This window comes from Odontesthes bonariensis, chromosome 9, assembly GCF_027942865.1.
Source record: "Odontesthes bonariensis isolate fOdoBon6 chromosome 9, fOdoBon6.hap1, whole genome shotgun sequence".
Classification (NCBI taxonomy): Eukaryota; Metazoa; Chordata; class Actinopteri; order Atheriniformes; family Atherinopsidae; genus Odontesthes; species Odontesthes bonariensis.
Genome location: NC_134514.1, coordinates 9,036,456 through 9,061,542, shown reverse-complemented (window position 1 = coordinate 9,061,542; position 25,087 = coordinate 9,036,456). Strand labels below are relative to the sequence as shown.

The 25,087-nt window shown below is 44.3% G+C and overlaps 1 protein-coding gene and 1 non-coding gene across 2 annotated transcripts; both read right to left on the bottom strand.

Moving 5' to 3' along the window:
- Positions 1–1,892: 1,892 nt before the first annotated feature.
- On the bottom strand, positions 1,893–4,677 carry LOC142389017 (GTPase IMAP family member 4-like; the record flags this gene model as incomplete). The annotated part of the gene is made up of 3 exons (XM_075474568.1): positions 1,893–2,365; positions 2,649–2,746; positions 4,544–4,677. Coding segments are annotated over 3 exons (705 nt in total), but the record flags the coding sequence as incomplete, so codon positions are not given.
- A 17,952-nt stretch (positions 4,678–22,629) lies between these two features.
- Positions 22,630–22,793, bottom strand: LOC142389060 (U1 spliceosomal RNA). The gene has a single exon (XR_012770368.1). It is a non-coding gene; the product is annotated as a U1 spliceosomal RNA (small nuclear RNA).
- Positions 22,794–25,087: the final 2,294 nt, after the last annotated feature.

The window sequence follows — 25,087 nt, the reverse complement described above, 5'->3', positions numbered from 1 at the left end:
GATCAGGCTGCGGTTACAAAAATCAGGATTTTATTTGAGCAGAGCAACCGCCTGGACATGCTTTAAGTGACCACGAGTTGACACGTAGTCTTAATGGGCTGATTTTCAGTTTAGCCGTCTGACAAGAAACAGAAAAATATGTGAATGAGAGCAGATTTATTGGGAATTCAGCTGGATATATACACTCATTCTTTACTGGTTTTACTAAAAGATGCAAAATTATTAAACATTGTAGCATGGGTTTAGTGCACTGACCTGTATCAACTTAGTTAGCATATATATATATATATATATGTTATAGGATTAGTTTATTGAATGTCCCATCTTGTAGACTCTCCTCAGTGTTTCCAGTCGTCTGCTGACCAGGTGAACGTTCACAGGTGGGAGTAAGTTTTCCACTGACTTGCTCTTTTCCTTTTTTCTTCACACTCCTCCTTAATTCCCCGTTTCCCTTCTTTATGCTTAATGACTTTCTTTTCAACGACTTCCAATATGCTGTGATGAGACGTGACTGTGAGAGCTGGGCACAGATTTGTGTTAACCTGCTGTCTCCGTTTAACAGATGAACAATGGTATGAGGGTGTAGGTTTGTCCCATCCAGCTGCTGATGTTTCATGTTTGTGCCACTAAGTGTCATCACAGAGATTAAAGAGCTGCTGCAGGACTTTGAACCTTTAAAATATACATGCCATGATAATGTCCACTTATTTCATTCTTAATCTTGGGCAGCTGTAGATAAGCTCTGCATCAATTCTAACAACACATAGTTTGAAATGATTTCAGAAAGAGGAAGATTTTTTTTTTCTTGAGGGAAGTCTCTTACTAGCCCCTTTCACACTGCGACCCGCTACCTTAGCGGGTCCAAATTACACCTTCGACCCGCGTCGAGCAATGTGAACGCTTGGCGTGTCAGGGTGACCCGTGTCGCCTAAAGCCGAGTTCAGGGGGCGTTGCCTAGTGGCAGAGCGTCACACGAAACACATAAAATGCTGGGCGTGTACAATGACGTAGGCACAACCCAGGCGTCGGAGGAAGGGTGAAATACATCTGTCTGCATCAAATTTTTCAAACAAACGATGGTGGGACACCTTGAGAACTCGTTTTTGCAATGCAGTTAATGGAGATGTTACTTTACGGTGCGTCTTGCTGCGTGGGAAACCGCGCTCTCCCATCTTTCTCGCCAGCCCTTCCAGCAGAGGTCCATCCGTTCCCGACATGTGGCGGTAAATAACGTCCTCTGCTCGGAGGCTGAGGAGCTCGCGGACCTCCTTGTCTCCCCAGTTGGCCATATTAAAAAATGTCTCGAACTTGATGTAGGCTAAAACAGAGTAAAACTTGTCCTCACCTGTCGCTGTTGTTCTGAATCAGCTGTCCATTCTGTCTTTTAAACTCCTCACGTCACGCCCACGTCCGACCCGCGTCGATTGTGTTCACATCAAACTCGGCTCGGCAAAAAGACTAGGGTCCGACGCGGGTCGAAAGGCGAGTCGAGTTGACGCGGCAGCCCGGGTCGGCAGTGTGAACACAACAGCGGACACGCTAAATTCGCGAATTAAACGCGGGTTATTCGGCAGTGTGAAAGGGGCTACTGAAAACAATGAGTTGGGGGAGAGAGTGTCTTCTAATTGGTCGAATTCCTCTAAGTTATACTGGTTAGAAAGCTACAACTCATTAACAAAGAAGAAACTTTGAAAAACACACTATGTTTGTGGGAAGTGTGGATAAATGGCATCTGAAGCAGAAAACATGTCCTGCCAAGATCAAAAGGTGATGATGCTTACGGACGCTCCCATTGTCAAGTGCAGAGGCAACAGCAAATGAGGACAGGCTTATCCTCGTCATACTAAATTTAATCTCAAAGTGTCAGAAACATTCAGAGAGACTTTAAGAAGTCAGGTTAAGTTAGTATAGGACTGTCCATCGTTGGCATCAGCCATCTTGTCCACCATCCCCAGCAGGTCCAGAACCTGACCACGATGGTTGGTCTTACTGTTGTTAAGGCAGTGATATCTGCCTCCCGCCTTCCTGAGGACCTCCTGCAGCTTTGATCCAGCTTTCTGCAGCCGTCTCTGGACGTCTGCCTCAGTTTGATCATGAGTGAAGAGGATGATGGTGTACCTCCAGGCGTCCTGTCCAAACATCTCCTCCACCTGCCTCACAGCATCAAGCTCCTCGTTGGTCAAGCGTCCCACCTTGATGACCAGCAGGATGGCGTGGGGACCCGGGGCCGACATGTTGATACATTTGGCGATCTCCCGCTTCACAGCATGTTCAGGTAACGATGCGTCAAAGAGGCCGGGTGTGTCGACGATGCTCACCTCTCGGCCAAACACCCTCCCTCCCCGTTTACAGCACTGCCTGGTGACTGGAAACAAACACACACAGTTCACTCTGCAACACATCAACCATTAGTTCAGAAAACAGCATCACAGCTTTGGACGCAGGGAGTTTCAGATGTCTGACAGAACACACACATATATACTTTCATAAAGCCGGCTGTCGACAGTTAGACACATTTTAAAAACATACGTGAACTTACTTGCAGAATCGTCTCATCTTTCAACTCTACTTTCCTCTGGTTCATTGTATATTAACAGTTCTGAAGTTAAAAAATAAAATCACAAAGCAGAGTGGAGCTTCTGTGTTACCTGAGGACTGACTGACCTCTGCAGTGAATTCATCTCTTCCCAGGATGGTGTTTCCACTGCAGCTTTTCCCTGCTCCAGTCTTCCCAACAAGAACCAGTCTGACACAGAGCAAAAAAACAAAAAGGTGATGAAGAAATAAAACTCTCCAAGCTGGAATGTAGACTTTCTATATCTGCTAACCCTGACAATGAGAATAACATGATAGATCCTAGAGGGATTCATGACGAGACAGAGAGATGGGCCTCCTGAAGCAGACTGAAAGTCTACAGTTCATTCAGCACATACATTTCCATATATAAAATAAAAATAAATCAAGTTAAGTCACACAGATGAGTTTAATATACAGAACTTCAAAGAGGATGACAGAAAGTTTCAAACCTAGTGGTCGATCCATACTGCCTTTTCTTCGTCTTGGTGTTGCTGTTAAAGGCCCTGTCACACTTGTGTATGAGAGAAGCATATGAGTTGCGTATGAAAATGATCACTCATACGCTGGTATACGCCAGGGGAACGTTAGGCATAGGTTGTATACGTTTCAAGCACGCTGGCATACGTTGGCATACGCTGAGGCAGAAAATTTTTTGAACATGCTCAAAACTTTTGTGCGTATGGTTAATACGCTAAGCATACGCTAGGCATACGCTGAATACGCTAGAGGTACGATATAGGTACGTTACTGATAGGTCGAGAACGCTGGACATAAATTGCCATATGTTGGCATGAAGGTGTACCGTACAGCTAGCGTATTTATAGCCTCCGCCCGTCTGCCGCCTCCATCTCCGCCAGACGGGCGGAGATGGAGGCGGCAGGCAACCGACGATTCACGGGAGGGGTCAGGAGGAGGAGTTGGGGATCTTGATCGCTCAGAAGCATGTAACTCATCAGCCGCAGGTGCATCAGGCATTTCAGCAGGTTTGGGTGAGAATGATTCTTGTGTTTTTTTGCCTTTTCCTCGGCCCAGGGCACGGGCAAACGACGATTGCTTCTTGGGAGGCATGATCGAGATGAATGTCTCGAGAGATGTTGATAGCGCGTCATCACTGCAATAATGGAGCAATGTGGAAAAGGCTGCTGATATAGGCGCGTTGAAACGTACGCTGGGCATGCGCAGTTCATATGCTACTCATACGCTAGTCATTCTTTATTTTCAAGGACTTTTCGTGCGTATGAAAATTATATTATTAATTTTCATACGCAACTCATACGCTTCTCTCATACGCAACAGTGTGACAGGGCCTTAACAGAGAAATAAATGTTACAGGGTTGCTCAGAAAAAACTTGAGTTGAATAAAAGTTACTAAAAGTAGAATACTTGAACAGAATCATTAAAGTAGTGATTAGATAAATCACACTGTAACTGCAGACCTGCAGAGACGTTAGTGTTGTTTCACAGACAAACTTTTATAATTCTTAAAAATATTGATAAAAAAGGGCCTGGCATCGTAAAAATAAAATTATGGAGCACAAAGTGTAATCAGCCTTTAAGAGTCAGACAGAAACGCTCACTGCAGATCTTCATTTTTTAAGAATTCATTGGTCAGGTGAGGCTTTTACAAGAGTTGATCTTTTATCACGAAAACTACTAATGGGCCCCAGGGCAGGTTCGGTATCCTGCTAATGTTTTCATCAGGGCTGAAAACGATTCCTCAAGACTCTCAAAATGCAAAAAAAAAAATCCTAAATTTTAAACTGCTGACACAGCTCGACAATGATCGGGATGGAGGACCCAGAATTTCTGGCAGACAACAATCGAAGTGTTAATCAGATTATTATAAAACAGTTCTGGACAGGAATCTCCAGCAGCAAGGACAGGAACCACTGAGGACGGAGAAACAGATTAGTGGCTTATATTGGTTCAGAAAGGGGATCGAAAGTTCTGAGAAACTGCCACTAACCTTTTCGGAGCTCGTGTGGAACTGTGGGCTGAGTTTCCGTTCCTTCTGGGATCGGTTGGGCGAGGACCAAAGGTGAGGTCTAGTTTCTCCTTGAGATTCAATGGAGGGGCAGAACAGAGCTCAGAATCCAGGAGGCAGAAACAGGGTCAGAACCAGGGCGGCAGAGGCAAACGATCCTTTCATGGGAGTAGGCAGGAGACGGAGGTCGAGAGGCGAAAACAAGGTCGGTGTCCAGAACAGAGAAATCCAACGTGGGCGAGGCAGAGCAGGGAAATCCGTAGGGCAGAACGTGGTCAAGAACAAGATCAGTCAGAAGGAACGCTGGATATCTACTCACTCGAAGGCTTTCAAAAATTTGGCACCGTCTGCCTGCCTGCCAGAGAGCTGAATACCATTTGCCACAATTTATATTATTGTTACAATGTTCATGTGACACAATTTAACACTGCAACATAACAAGTTCAAAGGGGGGATTAAAGATCTTCCTGTCATTCTTTCTAAACAAAAATTAAGGATGATATGAACTCCAACAGTTTAATAATTTGTTTTCATTTTACAGACCTTTCCCCCGAATCCTTCTGTTGTCTTCTGTAGGTTCTACATTCCTTAAAAATGGATCAAACCCTCAACATTATGCTTCTGGGAAACTCAGGTGTGGGTAAAAGTGCTTCAGGAAACACGATTTTAGGAAATTAAGCTTTTGAGTCCAAAAGTGACTTTAACCAGGTAACAACTGCAATCTCTGAGGTACCAGGACAAGTGTTTGACCAAAGGATCCACGTGATTGACACTCCAGGTATATTAGGATCAGAGGAGTTAAGGGAGGAGATAAAGAAACGCTGTCAGCAGCTCATTGAAGCCGCCACTCCTCATCTGTTCCTGGTGGTGGTTAAAATCGATCGATTCACCACAGAGCAAAACACAGCAGTAGTGGCGCGATCACAGTCATCGGAGAACAGGAGCTGAGAAACACCTACATGCTCTTCACAAATGGAGAAGCCCTTAACATGACACTGGATGAGTTCATTCACCGACAGCCAGATGGTCCACTTCCACAACTTATTAGAAGGTTTGCAGGGACACCTCAGATTAGGTGAGTAAAGATCTCATATTCAAGGTATCATGGGGGAGACCCAAGGTCATTTAGTAAAAAGACTTGGTAAATTTGTACTAAAATAAACGTAACTCAAATCAAGCTAAATTTATTATAAGAACAAACCATTGTAACAATCAAATTAACCAATAAAACGTAGGCCATGTCAACAAGACCAAATGCTTTCAGGAATAAGTGATCAAAATATATGGAAATGTCTAAATATAAATGTAAAGGAAGCCTAAATAAAACATGGATGAGATAAAGCTTTTCTCCATTACACCTGAACAACTGCACAAAAGGTATAGGTTGAAAATAACTGCCTGACACTGACAAATATTCCTCTTTCAACAAAGGCTGTAGTAACATCGGCGTGGACCACGGCCAAAATAACAAACAAAACAGGTCTATCTTGTATATAGTCAACTTTCCTGACCAAAAGAATGCAAACCAAAAATACAATTATCTTACCTCCCTAAAATAACACAAACAGGAGAAAACTGGGGAAACAAAAATGGCGGTCCACTCTTACTGCACATGTATTGTGAGAATAATGACCTTATTCATGAGAACTGTTCATCTCTGTTGAAATGCTCTTCAGCTGTCACTTTCACAATTCAATTTAAGGTTCCAATTAAGCTGGCATTTCCAAAATTTCAAGACCTTTCACTTATTTCCATTCTGCTTGAAATCCTTTTGTTGTTTTTAACCCTTTAGTTTTTCTGTGCTGCCATTTTTCTGGTAAATTCGGTTGTTAAATCGAGTTTCTTCCACTTGAGGCAGCTTGTAAAAATAAAACCCATTCTTTCAAAGCAACACTTTGAAACAGTAATTCACGCCTTTGTGACCACTAGGCTGGATTACTGTAATGCTCTGTATGTGGGGGTTAGTGGGTCCTCAATCGCCCGTCTTCAGATGGTGCAAAATGCTGCCGCACGTCTTAACTGGCACACGTAAATACGAGCATATTTCCCCCATTTTAGCCTCACTTCACTGGCTGCCCATACATTTTAGGATCAGTTTTAAAATTATTTTAATTACCTTAAAATGTGTAATTACTATTTTTAGTATTATTATTGTTTTAAATTATATAGCTGTTTTATGCCTTTTAATTTATTCTTGTATTTTATTCTTTTAATTTCTTTGTTTTTATTTTTTGTACAGCACTTTGGTCAACTGAGGTTGTTGTAAAGTGCTTTATAAATAAAATTGGATGGTTTAGGACAGAAAATCACTTGGAATGTGTTAATTTTTGTCCGTATTTAGGGAGTTATTTTATTTAATTCTCTTAATTGCGGATTTAATTGACGCTCAGTCACTGACCTGTGCGCCAGTCAACCATCCAGATGGACAACCCTACTTGCTGAGGGATGTTGCAGCTGACAGAGACAATTCTCTCATCCTATAAACATTTTTTTCCTTTCCTTACTTTTACAGATGACTAAAACAAAGAACTCTGGAGAGTTCCCGATCTGCGGGAAAGAGCTTCAGGCACTCTCCAAGCACCTCCGGCAATTCCACCGCCTCCAGAGCCCGAAGGAGCGGGGGATCCTGAACAATTAGGCCACAGGCCCAATTGTTCTGGAAGCAGGTCCTTGCCCCTTCCCCCTCTGCTCCCCTTACCTCTTGCACCTAGAGAAACACGAGTTGAAGCGGGAACTGAAGCGGGAACTGAACCAGGAGTTTAACCGGGAGGTGCGACAGGTTCTTGCTGACTGCAATGTGAGTAAATGAAATATGAGCACATCATTCATTTACAGTCCTGTTTTCTCTGGCTAGTTGTTGTCATGGCAAGCTTTCTATTTATCGTGTCCTGTTGTTTTTCCCCCAGTCTGGACAACAGGACAAACAAAAGAGACCGATGACCAGGGCAGACCTGGCCAAATGCCAGGCCTTGGCCACGGTCAAGATCCCTTCGCTGCTTGGTAAGTCTGTACTGCCTCCCCCTCTCATACACACACACACCTAGGGCTGTCGCGATAACCGCAAAATGCAATCACCGCGGTGCTGAGGACCTCCGCGGTGCGTGTCCAGGCCACCACCGCACGCCCCCTTGCACGCGCAGAACAACTCGAGAAACTAAAAGAGTTTTTAAGACTGCACAGTAGATACAAAGCGACTGACAGAACTGATACTTTTTTTAAGCCAGCACAGTAATAATGATACATTGTATATTCCCCGCAAGGCAGGAGAAACACATTAACACAGCTGTGCCGCGTTTCTGTCGTCATCTTTGCATATAGGCACCGCACACACGTCTGCATGCTACTCGTTGTGGTCTCATTCTCCCTCAGCAGCTGATATTACAAGGATATGCCTACTCAGTGTCGTAGCAATAGAAGTTAAAATAAAATGCAGTGGCCTACCTTTATCTCGGCTTTACTCCTCTGCCTAGTCCGGACACTTTATGGCTTTGAATCTTCCCTTATTATCCATGTTTAACGTTGTAAATGCGACCGTCTAATATCAACAATAAACTAGCTTCCACAGAACCACAGCTCAGTGTGCACATTTGCTGTTGGGAAATACCTGATCATTTCAACAAAACTGTGTAGGTGAAACTTTAAAAAAAAAAAAATTAAAAAAAAACATTTAAAAGATGTGCCGTGCCAGAAATAAGCTCTAACAACTTCGCGGAAACAGTTAAAGTTCAGCTTGGGTTGGTTGGACGGCGGGCAGTCTGTTTAAAAAAAAAAAAAAAAAAAAAAAAAAGTATCCCGGACATGTGAGCTCAACTGCTGCATTGATCTGCTTCGTTTTTCTCCGTCATTACTAAACGAAACGTGCGCAGGTCTGCAACAATGTTGATATTTGCCATGTGGCACTGGCAACAATGCAGAACTGGGGTATGCGCTGCTTGATCTCCGCTATGTTGGTCTGTGAGCGAGTAAATGACAGGCAAAGCAAAGTGAAATGTCAGAATCGCTGGGAAAAAAAGACGGATTATGCGCTCGATTTTCATCTAACATGGCGTGTCGTGGAAAGTAGCCTAATGAACAAAAATGCGATATCACCGCATACCGCGCTGTTGAGCGGCTATGAGTCACCGCGGTGGGAATTCCCTCACCGCGACAGCCCTACACACCCCCATACAGACTATACTTTTTAATCACTCATTCTCTTCTTGGGCACCGCCCAAGGATCCTAAGATGAGGTATCGATTCTTCAGGTACCTCGCAGCTTTCTTGTGGGCACAGATGCGGGCATCCGAGGTGAAGGAGGCTGTGGGGGACGACCAGAATGGATACCTCGTCAATGTCAGTTTCAGTGTAATTTCAAACAGTTTGACAGGTCCAGTGCATCCCCCAGTGCCGCAGCTCCCACACGACGAAGGTGCATCTTGTGCCAGGCTGGCAAAAAGAAGAAGACAACCACATTGTGCGGCAAGTGTGGAGACCCAATTTGCAAAGAGCACACTTTTCATTGCTGTAGCTCATGTGCATGAACCAGTGACACTGTGACTCAGTCATTTTTCTAGATGTTCATGTTCTAGTTCATGTTTCAATTTCATTCACCTGTGGTTGGTGTGTGTGTGTGCCATGCTGTATTCATTATAATGGACGTCTATGGGAGCTGTTTCTGTAATTGCAGAAAAATTAAAAAGCTGATAAAACCTGATGTTGTAGCTCATAAATGACATATCCCAGACCTAATAATCCCCCGTTGAATATTTCACTTTGCATTAGAAAATGAACCAAAGTGAGGCTGAATATGACCCTGACCGAGTCGCAAGATGAGAAGATCCGAGGGGCTGCTCCCAGACTGGCAGCTGGGAGGAAATGGATCCCATCTGAGGCCGTACAGCAAGCAAAATCTTCTCTCAGGCATGGAGACATTGTAAGAAAGGTGCAGCATGGAAGAGGTGGGTTTGGACTTGGGACAAGTCAACCCACATGGCACAAGGCAACATCAACCCAGAGGAGAAAGCTGGTGGTTGCTCAGGTGCAGCAACAAGAAGAGGCAGACAGATGCGCAAAGGCAGTCTTACAGTCCAAACAGGGCCAATGGACTAGCTGGGAAAACCTGGAGCATCGTAAGCTCACATGGAAGAATCTTTGGGAGATGGAAGGAAACCAAATCAGCTTCATCATCAGAGCCACCTATGATGTTCTTCCCACACCCAAGAACCTTAACCATTGGTTTGGTGAAGATCCTTCTTGTGCGCTTTGTCAAACCCCCGCAACACTGAGGCACATCCTCACTGGCTGCAAAACCAGTTTGTCCCAAGGCCGGTACACCTGGAGACACAACCAGGTTCTACGAACACTGGCGATCACCCTGGAAGGAAGGAGAACTACCACCAATGCCCTCCCTCCCCGAGTGCCACATCCACAACCAATTTTATAAGAGCAGGACAACTCCCAGCAAATCCATCTCCACGAGTGGAATCAACCCTCCTGGACTCTGCCTGGGACTGGAGAATGCAGGTTGACTTAGACCAGAGACTCATCTTTCCGCCTGAGATCATTAGAACTAACCTCAGGCCGGACCCGGTCTTGTGGTCAACCTCTCAGAAGTTGGTATTCATTGTGGAACTAATTGTACCATGGGAGGCTGCAGCTGGTGAAGCATATGAACGTAAACGACTGAAGTACTCCGACATAGCAACCAAGGCAGTACAACGTGGCTGGCGTGCCCAGGTGCTTCCGGTTGGGTTAGGCGTGCCCGATCTGACGATATAAAATCGTGACTGGCGAGGAAGAGTGGAGAATCGCAGGCGATCTACCAAATTAGAGAAACCGTATAGATCGCCTTTGCCAATCAGCGCAATGATTTTTTTAATGCTGGTTCCCGCCGATGCGGCAGACGTAGGGCGTCCTTAACCTAACCGACCAATCATAGCGAACTGTGCGTTGTGACACTTTCTTACACGCCTCCATGTTGTGTTTGTAAAAACTTAGAAAACTTAGCCAACGAGCTGGTGAAGAAGAGGAAATCCACCTCTGTAATTTGGAATTGGTTCGGGTTTTCTTCTACCCTAACCCACTGCTGCTGGTCCACATCAGGAATGGGAACAGCAGCAGCGGCACCATCCACAGCACATCCATAGCGGCGCACGGGAGAAACTCACGGCCAGCAGCAGCACTCTCGGGTCGGATGAGGAAACCGCTAGCTCGTAAGCTAACTACGGTGCAAGAGAAAAGGGATGCACCGCGACCGTGACAAACATTACGCAGTTGAAAAGTATTTGTTTAGGGCGCTCTGGTGATGGCAGTGCGTGACTGTGGCTGCAGTAAATGAACATGCAGCGTTGCTCATCTGTTGCTAAATGGCATCATGAGGTGGAGTCAAGTCGTCATCAGTGGTTCGTTTTTCTATTTCCGGTTGCTTCACTCTCACTGTGTCAGATGTCATTAATTAGATCATTATTTTTCATCTTGAATTGGGTTACAGTTGAATTACAATGTGTTGATTGCCAAATTCTTTCTTTTACTCCTTAGCTCCTATGAAAAAAAAGTGGAAAAAAAATATTAACATATGTTTTAAAAGGGGAAAAAAAATGTCCCTTTTCAGAAATTAAGTTGCGTTTCAAATCAGGTGTGAGGGTTAAAAAATAAATCAATCTTGGATGCTAGCTGGGCGTACGAGGGATCCAGGTCATTGGTTTGCTTTTAGGCAGCTTAGAAATTAATGTACAGCAGCAATCAGAAAGGCCAAGTCTGATCATTATCTGAATGTGATTCTACTACTACTCAAATCCAACAAAATTCTGGAGGGCGGTAAACTCTATCATTGTAAATCTTCTGTTTTTAATTAGACTTCTATGTTTTCGCTGTCTATCTTTGTCACTTCTGTTAAGCTTACAGTATGTTCTAAATATTGTGTTTTGATCGTGTCTTCAAAAGTTCTTTTTTTGTCTCGGCTATGTTGTAAATGAGGTTGTTTCCTCATACCTTCGAGTTTAAATAAAGGTTATAGCTAGTGTGGCACCTGCTGTGTCACGGGAGCAGTGGTGGTACTCTGTTCAGCATCATCTTTATTTCTGTTAATCCATGCTTCATACCATAAAATTGGAAATACTATAATAAGAGTAATAAATAACAATACACAGCTGGTTCCTCTTAACCCACAAAATCCTGGTAACCTGAATGGATGCCACGGCCGTTGTCTGTCCATTTTTCCTGTCTTATTTTAGCCACACCCTATGTTCTCGTTTTAGCCGTTGTTTTCTTCACTGAGGTTGAGATGAACCCCCTCCTGTTGAGAGAATCCCCCTTTGTAGTCAGACTTATGCCTCAGAGAACGGTGGTGGGTAACTAATCTTTCCCTTCCTCTGAAGGTCGTGGTCTTACTAGTTTACAGTGTGATAAGTGAATCCAGAAGTCCTTTCTGCTATTTTAGCTGTTGTGGGTGTTGTAAGTAGTACCAGATATGGGCCTTCCCCCTTGGACTGGACCAGTTTTTCTTTTTCTTTATCACTTTGATGAGGATCCAGTTTTCGGGTTTTACTGTCTTCAGAGATTCCTCCACAGGTTCACCTGGAACAGGCAGAAGAAATCTCTCTCCTTGTTAACATTTTGACCATGCTTCTTCTCTTTCCTCATGTCAGGTGAATGGTTTTAGCTGTGGGACTACAAATGGTCTTACATTATCTCAAATGGAGTTAATCCTGCGCTAGTTGGAGTAATATGCATGTTTAGGACTACTAGTGGTAAACAGTAAACCCAATTTTTCCCATTTCTTCTATGATTTTCTTCAACCTTGACTTAATTATTCCATTGTGTCTTTCCCCCCCATTCTGCTGACTCTGGGTGATATGCACAGTGGTTTCTAAGGTCTTTTCTTAAGTTCTTTGTCATTAGGGAGATAATATTGTTTACAAAGTTTGCCCTGTTATCGCTGTAGATCTTTTCAGGAACTCCAAATCTAGGCTTTACTACTGAGAGTGCATCTGCCTGTGCAGATGGAAAAACTTCAGCCCATTTGGTAAAATCCTCTATTATCACTTGGCAGAATCGTTTCCCTTCACATTAATTTAGTTCAATGAAATCCATACAAATATGTTGAGAAGGGTAGTCTGGTTTAGGGAATTATCTTCGTTTTGGTCTTATATTGCCCTGTGGATTGTGTTTTGCACATATTTGACCTATTAGACAAAAATGTATTTTTTTATATTTTTTTAGTAATTAGTAAAACCATGTTGTAAAAACCTTATTCATCATTGCTGCCATCCCTCCTGTTGAGACATGACATGGTCCTCAACACTGCAGCATATTTAAACAAGCTTTTTGGCAATATTTTCCTTCCGGTCATTCATACAAGTCTGACTGTGCATTGTAAATGACACCTTTATTCTGCCATAACTATCTTTCTGTTTGTGGAGCAGTTTTTTTTTTGCATATCACATAACACTTGATGGTTTATTTCTATTTCAGCTGCTTGAACAGAATAATTTTTTTGGTTGATGTGGGCATTCAGTCTTAAGTAGATCTAGCTTGTAATGTTAGCCACTAAGTAGTGACGTAGGTAGCTTGCTTATCGCTAAATAATGGAGATTATAAGTGAACTTGAGGCTACGATGGTAGATTTTGGCCTGCACTTACCTACTGCCATCATATTCTAGCGATATACCTCTCTAATTTATCAAGAAGATCACCTGTTTATTTGTAATACAAGGTTTTTAGCGTAATGTTAAAGCTGGGTGACCGTATGCTGTAAATATCTCACGTTGCACCATGGGCGTTTTGTTTAATCAACGCTATAAAGTTTATAGCTATAGTTGCTCATATGTTAGGGATAATGGGATATTTGTCAAATTGTTTTTATAACATTTTCCATATAACATTTTCAGATTGTGAGAGGGGGTTTTCCACCTTGAAAAGGGTGAAGACACCTCTGAGAAACCGATTGAAGGAGGCGACCCTTAACAACCTCCTCATGAAATCCATGGAGGGCCCCCCAGCTGAGGAGTTCGACTTCAATGAAGCTTGTGACAACTGGGCAAAAATGGCCAAGAGACGCTTAAACGTATAAAGAGGTTGCCTGCCTTTTTACCTCTGTCAAGGAGGTTATGTTTTTGGTTGCGTTGGTTTGTCTGTCTGTTTGTCTGTCATCAGGATAACTGAAAAGTGTGTAACTTTAATAAACATTTTTTTTAATCTCTATTCCTGGTTATGTCTAAGTTTTAATGTCTTCTGACAAGGTCCGTTATGAAGGTAACACACTGCCAAAAGCAAAGATGGGAACATCTCCCATTAAGACTTTATTGTTTTTAAAGTACAATTTCTCCCTTTGGGTACCCCTAGAATGGCCAATTTTTACCTTAAATTTCCAAAATCTCCGCAGGCACCAAGCACCATCCCCCCCGGGCTTGGTCGCTTCGCTCCCTCGCCTACACCACTACGCTATAGTTTCATCCTAGCTAGAACCCTGCTATTCACCTCGTTTGGATGAATTATAATACGTGTTACATTTGCCAATTGTATATTTTCAATTCTGGTGGCAATGCTATGGCTTTTGCCTCCATTTGTCTAATAATAGTGACTATTGCAATGGTTATAATGATCATGATATTGCTAAAAGTCTGTTGCCAATTTCAGGACATGGATACTTTGCTGCCAGCCCTAAACATCCTGGACACAAGCCTGCCGGCAGAGAGGCAGCCAAGGCCCAGCAGGGGAGAGGTCAGGTCTGTCCAAGGGATGACGAGCTGAGGGACCCCAAGACTGCCTTTGAGGAAGGTAAACATCTTGGCATTGCATTTATACTACAAGTAATGACAATGTGGTGCACTAGAGCTTTTGCTTGCCTGTTCACTGAGGTCATAACATGTCTCGTCTTCAGCAAAGAGGCGCTGCGGCGTACAGAGGCCGACTGAGGCCCAGTACTTGGGGCAGCTGGTCCCGACCTTCGGCCGCTACACCGGCCGGACCTTCAAGTGGCTGGTCGAGAACGACGTGGATGGCGCAGGAGGCCCACAGCTCTGTCAAGCAGTGGCTGCTGATGCGGGAGAGTGACATCACCTCAAAGTCGCTCAAACGCTTCAGACAGTATATACTGGTCAAAGAAGTAACTACACTGCATTCTGTAACTACACTCCATTCTGGCTGAGGTGGCCGAGGCGGACAACGTCCAGGATTATCGGAGCCAGATCCTGTCCACTTTCGGGACAGTGCTGAATATGGACTCCACGAAGAAGTTAATCAAAAGTGTGTTGCATACAAGTACTCACAGGGAAACACCACTTTATGCAAAGCTAAACTGTATTTCTTTGTTTTGTTGTAGGTGGTGAAGAAGCTGTCTGGGGAGGGCAAGGGCTCGGCTGAGTGGTTCACCAGCATCGGCAACGAGCTCTCCCAGATCGTCAGCTTTGTGCTCACCTGCGAGGAGTCCGTGGAGAAGCTGGGGCCCATGTGTCGTGGGGTGATGGAGAGGTTCCGCCTCGCAAACCAGCCCGTCCCCCAGATCCTCTACATTGACCGCGGCTGCTGCAAAGCACAGGGTCCGTCCGCGGTGGTCGGGGCGGTGCTGGCTTACAACCGCGAGGACCTCCAGCTCCTCATCGCTGCCATCAGGGCCAGAGACCCGGCCACCATGGAGGTGGTGAGTGATGAGGACGTGGTCCGGCGGTACGTCTCCCGGGACCAGCTGAAGCACCATGTCCGGCGCGTCACCCTCGGGGCCCAGGAGACGTTTCGCCTGGTCCACCTCCTCATCGAGGACCTGAAGGGTCCAGCAGGGCTTGATGAGAGCGGCGTCAGCCTCTTCAAGTCCCCTGGTAAGAAAAAAAAAAAAACACCTCACACACGCACACACATGCAAAATGACTACAGCTCAACATGCATGTTTGTGTGTGTTTACAGCGGCCATTGATGAGATGTGGGCAGCCCAGCAGCGACACCTGGAGTGCATCCAGAACCCCCCAGGCATGGTCATGTATCGTGTCGCCCACACCACCATCATCAACGGTGTGGACCTCCCATATTATAAGGGCCTGCGTGGGAGCAACAGCCTGGAGGGGTTCCATAAATCGTTGCCCCACATGATTCCAGGTAATCTAAGGGGGAAAAATACCAAAAAACAACACATGTTTATCACATTGCATCATTCTGATAATACCCGTTTGTTGTGATGTTCAGGTCCCCACTGTGCGGCGCGGCCTTATCAGGTTTACCTGATAAGCGGCATCGCTCAGACGCGGTGTTTGGGGGCGGAGGGCGGCACCACCGGGTGTACTCTGCGCCGCTCATTGACCGCCTGAACTCACGCTGCCAGCAGCTGTTGGGCGAGCCAGTGGAGCGCAACTTCCGGGCCCCAGCTGATGTCCAGTCCGATGAGCTGCTCGGGCTGGAGTACCTCTTCAACCAAAGCACGGGGGAGGCGTTCTCGCTGGAGGGCATCATCAGCGACGGTCCTGGGCCGGAGGAGGTCGTTCAGCCTGGGGAGGTCGACCCAGACGAGGCGTACCAGAGCGAGGAGGAGGACCGTACTGATGTGGAGCCCCACATCAGACTGACCAGCAGCGAGACTGCTTCAGTCAACCCTCCTGCCTTTGTGAGTCCAATACATACTGATAGAAGAGAATACAGCGATACATGTGACCCACTGAAAAAACAAGACATCGTATACATTAAAACTTACCTACTTTTCTCTGTGTGTGTGTGTGTGTGTGTGTGTGCGCGTGTGTTTTACAGGAGGACGTCTGCAGTGACAGTCCTCTGCCCGGGTTCCAGAAGCTGGAGGCTTTCTGTGCTGCGCTGCTGGAGGTCGGCTTGACAGAGCAGAAGCTGCTCCTCAGCACAACGGAACAGGGTCCTTCAGGCCTGGAACGCGTTGGAGGAGCATGACAAACAGCCACAGCGGTACCACCAGCTCTACCGCACCCACTGGGGCAACACGCTCTACTGTCGGACCAAGAGGGACGACCTGGCTGACGCCGCCATGGTCCAGCGTGTAAAGATGGCCAAGAGGTACGCGCCAGCTCAGCAGGACATCAGCCCGCAGCACAACCGGCTGATGTACGTGCTGGTCAAGCTGCTGTGGCTGCGCAGCCCTCAGGCCTCTCGCTCCAGCCCTGAGAAGGTAAACATCCTCAAGGCCTATGAGAGGATCCAGCACCGGGTCTTGGTGGAGGACCCCGTCCTGTGCAAGGCGGGCATCCCTCTCCCCAAAATTAACACCAAGACGGTGAGAGACTTCATCCACCAGCAGGAGAGGCTCAACCTCCACGCCACCAGGCAGCCAGCCGCCACCTCAAAGACCGCGTCTGTGTCCTGTGAGCAGCTGCCTCCTGCACCACGCCAGCCTGACGTCCTCCCTCCACCCGACTACCCCGTGATGGAGTACGTCCCCACGCCCAGCACAGCCGGCACCGACGTGTTGAGGGGTCGGACCAACCTGCTGCTGGAGACGCCGCAGCCTCCTCCACAGCTGCTCCGTCTGGCGGTGAGGAGAATCCCGCCACCTCCACCAGCTGTACAGCCGCCCTCTGGACAAAGTGCTGTGGCAGGGTTGTCGTGGTCCCGATCCACTCTGTACAAGAGGAAGCTGGCAGACCCCCCACCCCCCCCACCGAGCTGGGCGTGAAGGTGAGGCGTCTCCCGACCTGAAAAGTTTGCGGGCAAAAAAATCCAGGGACACAAAAAATATTAAAAAAAAGACCTATTACCCTGAGATCCACCGTTCACCCTCCAAAGGACTAGAAAACAGTTTTCAAAAACTTTGAACACTTCATCTCTGTTGTGGACAGACTGGAGGAGTGAACCGTTGGCTTCTTGTAAATAGTGTACATAGTTGCTGTGTTCATGTTCTACGTTCTGCGTGTTCTCTGTATTCTGGTCTTACACACAGGTCACTGTTTTGTTTGTTTTGATGATGTCAGAGCCATGTGTGCTGTCAAATCCTTGGACTTTCTGGTCCAAAACACTTGGGGGAAGGCAGATGCAAATTACTCCTCAGTGACATCAGAATTTTTAATTGCACCTACATGGACTCTCAGCCTATGGCGTGCTGGGTCAATTACACTCCTATTCAGCACATCTGAGACACATGAACAATTAACACCGATAAACAATTAACACACACGTAATTACACAAGTGGATATAAGAGCAGATGCAAAGTGGTGCAATGCATACCATCAAAAACAATGGCTGCTTTAGCACTACTGGAAGAAATTGCAAATAGTGCAATAAGGAGAAAGCGCGTGTTTAAAAACAGAGGAACTGCTGGCACATGACGACAACTGGCTCATCAGCCGCTTTATGTTCCTAACTATGCGCAGAGCTGGAGTTGAAGCTGGAGCGCAACACAACGAGGAGCCATCGCTGCCTGTGCCCATACAGGTGACGACCACGTTGGGGTTCCTGGCAACTGGGGCATTGCAGAGGGAGCTGGCCGACCGATCGGGACTGTAACAGTCGACCCTGAGCCGAGCCAGCTGTGTGGGACGGAATTATTTCAGCCACGTATATCAAATTCCCACAATGCAGTTCAACAGGCCAACATTAAAGCGCAATTCACAGCGAGACAGTTTACCAAATATAATCGGAGCTATCAACTGCACAAACGTTGCTATACAAGCGCCATCACATGAATTTACGTACGTCAACAGGAAGCAATTTCATTCCATAAATGTACAGATTATATGTGATGCGCAAATGCACTTAAACATTGTGGCGAGGTGGCCTGGTTAAACGCACGACTCATACATTCTGAGTAACAGCATCGTTGGGGACAGACTACAAGCCGGCACTGTGCATGATGGGTGTTCTTGGTGATTAACTTTATTCATGTAATTGACCTTATATTATTCCCTGTGACGTGCATTGAGCGTCCCCAATTTCCATCCCGTCTTCACAGAATTAGTAACTTGCTGTTTTTTGATGGTTAAACTACAGCTTAAGATCTTTCTAACAAGCCCCTGATCGTCTGTGTGCGAACGTTAATAACCCCCAGGCGTAAAGTGTGAAATGTCTTAATCAGCCTCACCTTTTCCCCGGCGCCCTTTTGCTCTAAGTTACTGTATGAACACATTTAAGTGAGTTACACGAAAACATAGGTAATTAATCTTGGGGGAATCAGAGTCACCCACATGTGCTCCCACCACCCCTGAGAGAGCAGTGTCACCCATAGTTGCGCCACCTCTCCGTTCAAACAGGGTGCATTTTTGCACGCTTCAGAGGGGGGGGGGAGAAAAAAAAAAAAAAACCCGCAGGTGCAGGGCTCATTTTAATATGATTTGCATATTTAAGTAGGAGCGTGGACAGGGAGGAGTCGGGTACTCCAACATGTCCGCTCAATTCCACGTTGATATGGATGTACGGAGCAAATGTGCTTGAATTCATGCGTACGCACACATTCACACATCCGGATCTTTTTGCACGTTGGGCAGCATGTGGGTTTGAGCGTACGCCATGTTTCAGTAGGAAATCCACGCAAGTCTTTGTACACGAGGCCCCAGATCTTCTCTACTTTTGACGTTGTGCTAAAAATCGATTCTACCAAAAGAGAATGTAAGTAGCTGAAAATATTGCAGTTTAGTTTTACTAACATTAACGTGCAATATTTATTGCATCGTGCAATCTTGACATGTCTCTTTAGGTAGAGAAGAAGCCGTCTGGTGAGGGTGAGGCTCAACTGAGTGGTTCAGTTTTGGAAAGACCTTTGTGCTGAATCCATGAAGAAGCAGGAGGGGTGATGGCAAGGTTTTGGACCGTGGCTTGTAGGGGACTCAAGAGCTGGAGACTTTGTTCCAGTCTTGGGTGGACAGTTGGGACAGCTATCCACACATTCCTGGAGCTCCTCATTAAGGGGCAAGGACCCGACGGGATGTTGTCCTTTTAAATCACGTGCAGACGCTCACGGACACTTTGAGGCTCATCCACCTGGCCATCGAGGATCTGAAAGGTCCTGCTGGGCTGGATGAGAGTAGAGTCAACCTCTTCGAAGACACCTGACACACAAAGAGTCAATACGACATGAATGCTAATCATGTGAAACACTAACTGAACATTAATGTCTGTTTGTCATGTGTAATTACAGCAACCACACATTCTTCCTCTAGGACACACAAGTTAAATTAATATCTGATACCATAAAGATAAAATTTTACCGTCACATTTAACGAGGTGCTGGCCAAAGGTCAAACAATGGTTTACAGGTCAGATAAGACAGAAAGTCTCATCACTGCCCCCGACAGAGTGGCTCACAAAGCAGGCAACAAACTGGCTCTTTAGGCTCCTCTCCACACTAAGAAATGAAGGCGTTGCTGCCCAGTCGCTGTCTTCAGACCGTCGCTACAAACTAACTGCTTTTTTCACTTGTAGGAATAGTTCAAAGTTAAAATAGCTGGTGGCAAAGTCAGAACTGGACAGTTATAGATGCTTTTATTTCAACACTTGACTTTTTATCTTTAAATGGAATTGATTTAAAGATGACTGATTTTATCATCTCTTAGTATAAAATATTGTAAAGCTCCTCATATTTCTGATTTGTTCAAACTGGACTCCACCATGTTGCCTTCAACTATGGGATGCACTTCCCTTGTTTTTACCAATTGTTGACTCTTTAAAAGCAGCTTTAAATGAGTTAAGTTTTTTTTAATACATTTAATTGTTTTTATGTTTTGTTATCTGAGAAAGATGATTTATAAATAAACTTTACTTACTGACATGAATAAAGTGGATGTGTCTCACTCAGGGCCGTTTCTAGCTTTGTGGAGGCCCTAAGCAAGATGCTGTTTGGGGGCCCCTAGTTTGTCAAACTACAATGAAGAGATTCCTAACCATTTAGATGGAACACTAAGATCTATTACACTTCATGAGCAAAACAGGCTAGAGTTTAAATTAAACATCTTAAGTTGAACCACTCAGGCAAGTGAAACTAATAAGAATATATAATATAAAGAAAATAATAAATAAAATATTTTGAGTTTTTTTTTAAATATTAAACTGTAATGTACAGCGTCCCTTTAAAGATTGTACCCAATTACAAAGTAGATAGATACTTTATTGATCCCGAAGGAAATTCAAGCATCCAGTAGCAGACATAAAGCAATAAAAAATGTTTATACAATTATAAACATTTTAAAAACAATCTAAGAATTTAAAAAACTATTTAAAAAAACAGTTTAAAAATCTAAAGTGACCAGTGAAATAAGACCAAAGTGAAATATAAAGTGACCAGGGAAATACAGAAGCGCCATCACTTAAAGCTGTTGTACATCCTGATGGCCAGAGGAACAAAAGAGTTTTGGAAGTTGTCACTTTTAAGAAGTTTCTGCATTTATCTACACATTGTACTAGTTAAAGTAATAAAACTAAGAATAATGATCCAATGCCACAATATTCTAAAATAATCAACAGGATGCCTAATATTTGTATATCACTTAAAAAACTAACAGTAGAACACTTCTAATTAGAGGCCTATAAATAACACAGCAAACTTAGTAAATGAATCCTAAGTAATGCCAAAATCGTGTAAAATACCTGAGAGACAACTTCCACTGAACAATGACAGAGCAGGACAACAACATGCCTCCCTCCCTGCTAGAATCTGAATAAAACTTTCATGAGGCAAACACTGAAGCCGAGTTTATAACGAACAAATCCCAGCCAGCTACACAACATTTATCCGAGACTAGCTAGCAGGACAAATAAACACAAAAAACGTCCCACCTCCAGCTATCCAGCCCACATCACCCAACACATGCCTTACCTTTGTCCTCAGGTCGTTTTTCTTCCTCCATTTTTCCGCGCCACTAATATAACTTCTTTTTTATGCCATTACGGCGTTTGTCTTGTTAACTTTTCTCGCTTTTTAGGGGAATGATGGGTAGATGTCAATCATTCCCGTCACACCTGTTGGCGGCCTGCTACGCCACTCAACGTGTGACAGTGCTGTACTTTACACAAACTCTACACACGGTCGCCAGCATTTAGTAGATTTTGTTCATAACTCCAAACGCTAACCAAGCCTATGTTGCTGACGTTAGCTGAGGTTAGCTGGCAGCAATATCACTGAACGTTGGGTTAGCAAAACAATTACACCAAAAACACGAACTTACCAGCAAGGGATGCACGAGCGTCATCTCTCCCTTTTCTTTTCTTTCTTTTGTCAGCGCCAGAATCATGTGGCCTTTTACTTGACATTCTAAATCTTCTTCACTGTTAACGGGCATAACTCGGAAAACGTCAGGTAGGAGGATGCTCCACCACCTCCGATGCGGTAACTTTGAAGACTGTACCATTTCAGGAAGGGGGGGGGGGGGGGGGGGGGGGGGGGGTTGTTATAGATAAGGTAAACACATCTAATTTGCCCGAATCGAGTAATAGGGCACAGAATTAAGAAAAACGCTGGGCCTGTTCATGACTAATTTATATAATTTCTTTCATGTAATAATATAATAACTATCATGACATTTTTTTTACAACCTTAATTTTGGGGGCCCCCGCCAGGTACTTGGGGCCCTACGCACTCTGCGTACTCTGCGTATGCGGAGCGGCGGGCCTGGTCTCACTCCAGGATAGACTCCACAAAGCTTTACCCGACATGATCCCAGGTACACCATCGTGGTGTGGATATTTGTGAAATGTCAAACATGTGACATTATCATTAATGTTTCTTTTTAGTTGTTTAAGCACATTCTTTCCATTAAGTGATAAAGGCTGATGACTGAGATATTAAGAACTGCTGACATGAAAATGTACAAAATTCTGAAGAAAATGGTACAATTAAAGTCAATTATTTGGTTTATATTTAACATAATTTAACTTTGTTGTGATTTGGTGCTTTGACAACCGAATTAAATGGTAAAAAAGTGCCAAAATAAGATTAATTTGAACAAGTGGATCAGGGGACAGCATGAATGCTTGAATTAAACTATATATTTTTGAAGTGCTTTAAGGTGATATTTATTGTATTTGACACAATATAACCAAATTCATGGAGTGAAAAAAAGCAAAGATACAAACTATTTGACCCATCTCAGAAAAAATACAATACTAAACTTGCACCATTAAGTTAGAACTCATATTTTTCTTTGAACAAGTTGATCAGGGGAGAGCGCGAACGCAGTCCCCCACTACCAGAAATTATGCAGTCGAGATTCCCACATTTGGGGAATTCGCAGGGGTCAGCACAGCCGGAGTGCAATGGCTGAGCCTCGCCCTGGGTGAACCACCTTCTTGATCATGGTGTCTCCCCTGCCAGGTAAGTATGAGTTGTACAGCTCACTGAGGGGGGAGTCACTCACACACATACTGAGCACACTGATGGTGCTAACAGTCTGTAAGCTAACTAACCCAGAGGCTACAGAGGCTGGGAGGATTCTACAAGATCTGAATACAGAGGAAACTCATCTGTGGACACACACAGATTATTAACATTTTATTTCTACAAAAGACGGCTCCCGTTTCCCATAATGCATTGCTGTACTTGCTCACAAAAAGCTAACTGAACATCACATCATCTTGTATAAATCAGCCTGTCTGTAAATGACCAACAGCCCAACAGGGAGTTCAAGTGAAACGAAGTGAATCAAACTACAATCATAAACTGTTTTGTTCACATCTCACATCCAGATAAAGTATAAAAACACACAGATAACATGTTCTGTCTGCTAACTGTGCAACCACTTCCTGTTTCTTTGTTCACTGGTGGGGGGATACTGACAGCCCTGCTGCTGCTGCCTCCTGTTGTTGTGGAGTGTGAACAAGGCTGGATGGTTATGAATGGGATCTTACCACAATACACATCAAAACCACAAGAATTGTTCCAAATGATGTGGCATCAGATTTTATGTCTTCATGTATGAAGAAACATAAAGAAAAAGTAACTTAGATGTTTCTTCAGGCTGTAAAACCACACCAGCTTACAGAGCTCTATCGGTCTCTGGTGGAGAACAGAGGTAACTGCAGGATTCAACCATGAACTAAACATCTGATCCAGTCATTTCAGATGGTCCTAATGTTAACTTTAAATACACAATGCTTTCACATACGCTGCAGTTTAATGTTCATAGTAAACTGGTCACATGACTGTTAATCTAATTTAAGAAAAAATACTGAAGTATTTCAACAAAAGTAAAGACTTTAATATATCTATTTAAGATAATTAACTGATGTTTAACGATAGGAAAAAAATTGTACGAGTGTTGCAATACAGAAAATGATATTTTTTTTAATACAAAGCTTCAAAACATACTTTCTAAATCTGTGATTCAATAAAAAAATAATTCAACGCACCAATCAGTGATTTAAAGTGATGTGGGAGGAGACAGAAGTGACTATAGGTGCTCCAATAAGACGACTGTGGATGTGAACAGCAGAATTTTGATGGAGAAATTATGTCATATGTAGCCTAAATATGTACATAAATATTATTTACTACCTGAGAAACGCTGCATACATGCTATTCATTTCATACACATTGTGCACTCTTTTTGTCAGGGTGTCACTACATTAGAGGAAACGACTGAATGAATTCTGACATTTGTTGAACCCAACCAACAGGCTCTGTTTACACTCTGTATAAACATGCATCCTATGTAATCTTATCACAAGTGGATACACTTAGGGATGCTCCGATCAGCATTTTTGGGGGCCGATCCGATCACAGGAATCCTAAATCTGCCGATACCAAAATCGATGGGCGAATAATAAAAATCCTCAATGTTGTGTATTTACAATCTAGCCTTGTGCACCACTTAAAATGTTAAAAAAAACATATTTGTACTAAAATAAATAAAGACATTTATGTACCACCATAAGCTTTTTATTTATGTAAACATTACAGGCCCTTTCAAGAGCAATAGATAAATAAAAAACCAACAACTAAACCTTAACTGAGGGAATAAGCAAGTAAGAATAAGCAACCAAAATGTATTCGGTTGCTCATTCTTACTTGCTTATTCCCTCATAACGATATATAAGAATAAGCACAGTTTTTAAATAACCTTAACATTTTTAAAAAACCTTGGCACAAACCAACAACTAGACCTTAACTATGAGGGAATAAGCAAGTAAGAATAAGCAACTGAAATGTATTACATACGTCCGAAGGCTCCTGCTAAAGCGTCGGCTGTGTGTGAATTCTTGGCAGTGCAGTACGAGGTTGTGTCGCTGGAAGTTCGGGTCGATGAAATGCGCTGTTAAACTTAACATCGACATGTGACATGCACTCCAACTCCAAATATCAGTTGTAAAACTGATTGATGTGACATTGTCTCTCAAAAGCGAGTTGACGTGTGTGTATACTGTCTCGTACAGCTGAGGGAGACATACATCCGTTAGGTATTTACGTCGGGGGGGGGGGGGGGGGGGGGGGGGGGGGGCGGCGCATAGCGTGGCTCTAGGCACGATAACAACTGTCGGAACCCCGTGTCCCTCCACCACAAACAGAGGCTGCTCGTCAAGTCCAATGAATTCCATAAGCGTTTTTGTTATATCCCTCCACCTTTTACTGTCCCTACGTCTCCAGACGTTTAAACGTTTCACTGACGGTGAGTTCAGTG